General features: G+C 38.2%; 1 protein-coding gene across 1 annotated transcript in view; it reads right to left on the minus strand.

The window, feature by feature from the left end:
• LOC111871729 (tetratricopeptide repeat protein 27) overlaps positions 1 to 6,945 on the minus strand; it is a gene marked incomplete in the record, with an annotated part of 37,749 nt that overhangs the window by 19,026 nt on the left and 11,778 nt on the right. Inside the window, 3 exon segments of the mRNA XM_033754455.1 lie at positions 12 to 230; positions 1,489 to 1,602; positions 4,707 to 4,760. Coding sequence (XP_033610346.1) covers positions 12 to 230; positions 1,489 to 1,602; positions 4,707 to 4,760 — 387 coding nt within the window.

A 6,945-nucleotide genomic window follows, 5' to 3' on the forward strand; every position in this document is an offset into this window, starting at 1 on the left:
GCCTAATTTACCTTATGCCTAAGCTGAAGCAAGTTGTAGCACATGATGACTTCTTCCCAAAGCTGTAGTCGCAGGAAGATGTCCAATGCACTCTTCACAACACCAATAGAAAGCAACAGGTTTGCCAATTCAGTTTCAACTTTCCACCGAGGTGGCAGATGTGAACAATAAAAGTAATGATGTCTTGATACGGCATCTGGCTTTTCTTTAGCGAGACAGTGTACCAACTCCTGCAACAAAGTATCTATGTTAGAAACTACAGTATACAGTTTGTAACATCTGCTGGTATGAGATGATTGTGCTACACATCACTCACTCTCTGAGATGAACCTGATGTGCCCAACTTTTCAGATGTTAGACTTGTTCCAAGCTGGCTGTGAGTGTCCTTTTCTGAGGTAGTGACTCTAGCTAAATTGGGAATACTACTGATAATAATTCAATAAACAATAGCATTTGAGCACTATGAATACAGAGGAAGCATGAGAACCACTTTACGTGCTTATGTCTGTCTTTAATGGAACTCTGTTTAAATTTTCTCCTTAATTTAAAACAATATTAAAATTACAATTAAAATGCTACATGTTTCAGCCTTTCTTGGCCATCCTCTGGCAATTGTTCATTTGTTGAAACTGCTACACTGTATTACACTGATATATTGGGTTTTTGGACTTTATCCATCGTCCTGGTTTTTAAGATAACAAATAAAAACAATGATGTTTCGGAAACTGGATCTGTTTCCGTCCTCAGGTGGAGGAAAACACCTATTCAGTTGGGTCCGTTAGAAAGAGCTAGCCTCAATCACTGGACCACCTGAGGACGGAAACAGATCCAGTTTCCGAAACATCATTGTTTTTATTTGTTATCTTAAAAACCAGGACGATGGATAAAGTCCAAAAACCCAATATATCAGTGTGTTATACACCATCGTCAGAATCCTATAGTAACTACTTACACTGTATTAGTTCTTAAGTTAAAGAATTTCAATATTATTGCATTTTCATCATTCACATTATAATACTTCTGCTTGTGAACATCACTCTTTATCTTTTCTTATGCTACCTTCTTGTGGCATTAAGTGTTTGTGTTGTTTTGTTTAGCCCTATGAATATCAGTGTGTTGTTATTTGTCATTTTTATGTGCTCCATCAGTACATATGTTCCCATGCCGTGCCCACAATAAAGTGATATAAACTGTTTGTCATTCTGAAATAATGCACAGTATTTCTGTGTTAACTGAAGAAAATTAAAACCAGTTCAGTTCATCATGCAAGTAACCGCTCTGAGCCTCTGGAAACCATCAATGTTATGAGAATTCTACCATGGCTGTGTTAGAGTCTTACCAGTTTAAATGGAGTATACTACAGGAAGAAGAGACCACTGGAAATGGTCCAGTGCCACATAACCCTGTCAGATTGCATGTTAGGAGATGGACAGGACGATACGCATTCTGCACATAAAAGGAAAATAATGGAAAACACCAACTAATTACCTCTGTCTGCATCACAGCTCTCTCCACAGTACGAGAATTATGACCCTCGAGATGGCAGCGTTGCAAGAGTGCTGACATCTGCAGGCTCCATGCAAGAGGCAGGGACAACAGACACTGAAAAAGTATGTTATTGTTATAAAATGCTCAATAATTTACATATCAACCATTTCAATCATAAGAACACTGACATATTCTATATTTATTTAGCATTTAGTCCTATAATTTCCTTCAACTCTTTATGAAAAGGATATATTATTAAACTCTTCACACTTAACAACTGAGGGGCTGAATGGAATGAAGCCTGCCTCAACTGAAAGATAGGTTTTGTGAGACATAATTTTCAATATGAATGAAAGTTACAACCAGATTATTTATGAACATTGTACTGACTGCTAACAATCAGTATAAAACATAATGTATTTTTTATTGTTTCTTTTATACAATATTAAAACTGCTGATATGCACATCTGCATGCATCCATGCACATGCACACATGCAGAGACATGAATGCGGAACCTGCATCATAAAAAAAAGATAAAACTGCCCTGTGTCTAACCACTATCCTACTGTGACAGTTCAAATCTGCTAAAAAGTTCTCCGTCAACGCTATGGTCCTCTTTAGCCATTTCAGAAAGGTGACTGGTTTACTGGCAAGACCAACTTATTAGCATCTTAAGACTTTTCTTTTTCATATCTGGACAGAAAACAACTGCCTTGTTTTTGTTTACATGCAGTTCGGATGACCCGAAAGGGACAAGTTCACCATGGGAGGCAAGTCTGTAGTTTTCCGAAGATGTGAATTTTGTTTTGACACATGTAGCTGTCGTAAAGTGTCTTCTGAAGGGCATAGCTGGACTCTATAAACAAGAGAAAATAACCACACATACATGTGGGGTTCCGAGTTCTATATCTTGAGAATTGTTTTATTCTCAAAGTTCGCTATGAGATTGGCTTGTGCCGACTGCATGTTGAATTTGGCTAGTTAAAATTTGCCAATAGGGAATGAATTTGCCTGGGAGAGGCCATTGATTCAAATCCTTCTTGGGGGATGAAGCTACGCTCCCGCAGAATACCAGTCTTCAAAAACTTGGCGTTCTGAATTGATCGGAGGAAGACATCATTGGACTGCGCTCCTCATGTTTCCCTAAATTCATCAGTCCTTCACGCTGGATCATTAAAATTTGATAACAGTAAAGGGCCATATTACTCCGTGCTTTAAAATGAAGTTATAATATTTCACTTTTGAATAAATAAACAGTGGATGGTGAAAGTTGTGTTGTTGATTCCGAGCAGTGGACTGGCTTCCATGTGCAGTTTCTGGTTGCCTCAGTTATTACCTTAACACGATCCTGATAGGAGTCAAGTGGTTTACCGAAGCCGGTGCATAAGTAGAAAGAAAGGAGGATGGTAACACTATGAAGACATACAAGGCGCTAGCCGATAAAGTTCCACATGTTCCAGATCTCAGCACTGAAGATGTAGGTGCAGGATAAATTCTTCCACTCTTTGACAGTTTAAGGGTCAGTGATATTCAACCAGATGTAGGTAAGTGGTCAGTTTCATTCTCGTGCCACTTTATGCCTGATGAAAAAGCCCTTGGTACTCACTCTATAGAAAGGCGGGTCGGCAACAGAGCTGGTCTGGAAGTTATGGTTCGAAAGAAGATTCTTCACAGTCTTGGTAGATTCTACCCTTAATATGGATGCAATAGGTTTCTCCACAACATTAATACCTATCTGCCAAATTGAACGGCATCACATGGCCATGCCATCACTCAGGTGTCCAAAGTTAAATGCCAGAGCAGGTCATGTGATATCTGTGGTGGCCAAAGTGGCACTGTGTAGGTTTTCTCCAACTACTGCAGTTTCCCTTGCTAATTCTCATTCTAGCAACCGCTTCACATTCGTTAATCAATCTATCATCCAAGTGTAATTAAATAACCAATTTTACAGAAGAAAATACATGGCATCACATTCCACAAGGCCACAATCTTAATGTTCACCTCTGTGTGAACCTCAGATCTCAGCAATCAAGTAGTAACTGTTATGTTTGATAAAAAAGGCAACATTTCAAGGAACAGTCAAATCCCTATTTAATGAATCTTTGGGGGAATAGATTTTCTTACACTAAATTGAGGTTTTCACTAAATGCGGATTAGGCAAAACTACATTAAGAAACAGTCATCTTCTTATGAGATTCACTGTATACAATCATGATAAAATAATTTCTTTATATAAGTACTTAAAGAATATGTTCTACACAAATACACATAATTCCTGGTACTCATTTCTGTTACAGGTTGAGTCAACCCCAAGGCCACAGTGCAGCTGGAAGGATTAGGTAAACTTATCCACCTCATCGGGACTCGAACCCACAACCTTCCTGCTTGGAGCATAGTGCCCATGGCCACTAGTACTGAATTAATTTCTGAAATAGTTAATGACATAGAAAATGAACACTGAAAGAATTATAATTACAATGTCACAAATGATGTGATGCTGCCATATGTTCAATATGTGATGTCACCTGCCAATGATTATGGTTATGAAAATGATTTCCAGCAGAGAAATATGTGAATATTAGCTGCTGTTCCAAACACAACTACATTAAACTAACGTACAAGTTCTGATTACTGATAATATATTAAATGTGGCTTACTTAATACATTCAAATTAAATATGCAAAAATAATACATTATTTACTTTAGGCATCAGCTGGGACCAGATAAAATTGTAATTAAACATATGATTTCATTAAATGTGGGAATAATAAATCAGGATTTTACTGTATCACTTTTTGACACATCAAACAAAACTGTTGTTCAGAAAATATTCATGCAAAATAACATAACCTGATTCAGTATAATCTGGTGTTCATAATAACCAAGACTGAGAACATTGGCTCTTCATTGTACTCGTGAGCTACCCATTTCTGAGTATCACCTTGGCTATCAGATAGCCCAACTGAGGTTTTCATAATTTTCCTTTAGTGACTTCAAGTGAATTCTGGGACAGTACCCAAAATGAAGCCACAATTATTAACTATTTAATACTGATGACTGCCTTCCTATCTCATTTGACAACATAAAACTTATGAAGTTGAAATAGTAAACTATGAAGCAACGACTTCTTAAAAGCAGAAGTGTTCATATTTTTGACTTGTAGCCTCAGAAATAAACACTTCTATATCTATATATCTATATTCTATATCTATCTTACCATTAAATAAGGTATCAACTCTTCATCTGCTAGTTCATCTCTGGGCTGTGACTTCTGAGTTTGCACACTGCAACAAACATTAGGATTCTTCAGTATCACTTCATAAGAGGTTATGCAGTGGAGTAGGCAACCACATACTGATAATTCTTGGTAAATCAAGTTCATAAATGCAATTTCACTTTAATGTGGTCAACAGATTTAAACTAAGTTCGATAAATAGACAATAAAGTGATTTAATGTGAAATTCTTGCTGGCCAATCAAGAGAGACAGGGAGAAGGGAAATGTTGCCCTAGTCAATTCTATTTATGTGACTTCCTTCTCCATGACATCTTTTGGAACACATCTCATACACCATCAGTCTATGTTGCACACCCAGACACATGAATGAACACAAAAAACTGACAAAGTGTAATGATTTAATACTGAGACTTCTTAATAAGAAAAAGTTCCAAAAATAAAGAGGATCATACCAACCAAAAGCTAAACTTAATTATTAACACATTCAGGACCGGAGGGGCCAATTGGCCCTCTATGTTTCTATAGCGTTGCGGACCAGGCGGGACAATTGGCCCTTTTCTGACGCGTTATGTTGCAACCGACTATATCTTGCTGTGTGGTCACGTTGCATCATAACTACTGCGTTGACCTCGGGGATTTTTGCTAGCTTAGCCAGTAACATGATCACGCTCATTTTCTGTCACACCCTAAAGAAAAAAGCCTTTGTTCGAGTCCAAGCTTCCACGTATGAACCAGGAAGTTAGCAGCGCAACATGGATCAGAGACGAAAGCAGTTGCAGGCGAAACGTTCTCTCGGAGAACAAGAGATATTAGATTTGTTCTCCGATGAGCTATCAGATTTGCAACTGCTTTGTCTTCTGATAGTGAGGCCAGCCGCAGTGAAAGTGACTGTTACAGGGGCCACAGGGCCCCCCAAAATATTGTGTACATCTGCAAATTCTGCGTGATGCCTCTTCACAAAGGGGAATAGTTCCAGAGATATCACATGCGCAAGCACTTCTAGGAGCTCTGGTAAGTGTTCTCCAAAAATTTTAGTTCATAAAATTAATTAGGAGATTTTATATTAATTTTTAAAGTGAACAGTGCACAAGTTAGGGTGCTAGGCTTAAAAACCCCGATCCCCAGGGTGATTTAAATATATTAAACAACCAGTCCACAATGTGTTAAGTATGACAAAATGTGAGGTATGCAATATGACATACATTTTCTGGATGACTATGTTTCAATTCCTGATAGGGATAGGGTTTTCCTTTCGTTGTTAACTAAATCTAAGCCAGCTCTGGTCCTACCAACTCTTGATTCCAATCAGTGCTTTAATTGAGGAAACCAGCTAGAGCATGAAGCCCCATATGCCCTTATGGTGCAATACTCAGGTGCATGGTTTACCTTACATTTGTAATTAGAAATATTGTATTGTAGCATCAGGCTGTGTTAAAACAATGTTTATTATTACTCGGTCAACACAATCTAGGAACACAAAGCAAAAGGGACACGACAACAAAAAGAAACATAAAATTATGAGTATATGTACATAAACCTTTAAACACCTAACTTAATTTAGATTACAATTATAATATTTTAACATTTTAAAAATTTTAATCCTAACATTTAACATTTAATACATTTCATAATATAAGGGCATTACATAAACACCATACCTGTGCAACACACTCCCAATCTATAAACACTGGCTAGTGCAGGAGGTACAGCAGATAGAAGGAAGGGCGACAGTAAGGGCTCCATGTACCTGACAACAGCCACAGTAGGCTGAAACATGTTGTCCCTGTGCTTAACTAATTGAGCACTATGCCATGAAGACGTATGGGGGAGTGGATGTATACACCCACTTTTCTTGACCTCGGCACTAGTTGGAGGTGAGGGGTCAGCTTCACACCTCGGACACTTTACCCCCAAGGGAAAGAGCTCCTAGTACCCATTGGATAGGAGGCTGGGTGGGCCACAGAGTCGGTTTGGATGACATGGAGAGGAGAAAATTCTTGCCCCCATCAGAAATTGAACCCTGAACCCTTTGTCGTCCAGCCCGTAGCCAGTCGCTATACCAATTGGGCTACTCCAGCTCCTGAACTACGCATACGATTAGCAATAATGTGTATGTTTCTGTAGCACTTCAGGTGTAAGATTTAAATTGAAAGTCAGTGAGCAAGTTCGCATAATGGTATCACTCTCTCTTCCTATATATATATATATATATATATATAT

Source organism: Cryptotermes secundus, unplaced genomic scaffold (assembly GCF_002891405.2).
Source record: "Cryptotermes secundus unplaced genomic scaffold, Csec_1.0 scaffold428, whole genome shotgun sequence".
Lineage (NCBI taxonomy): Eukaryota > Metazoa > Arthropoda > Insecta > Blattodea > Kalotermitidae > Cryptotermes > Cryptotermes secundus.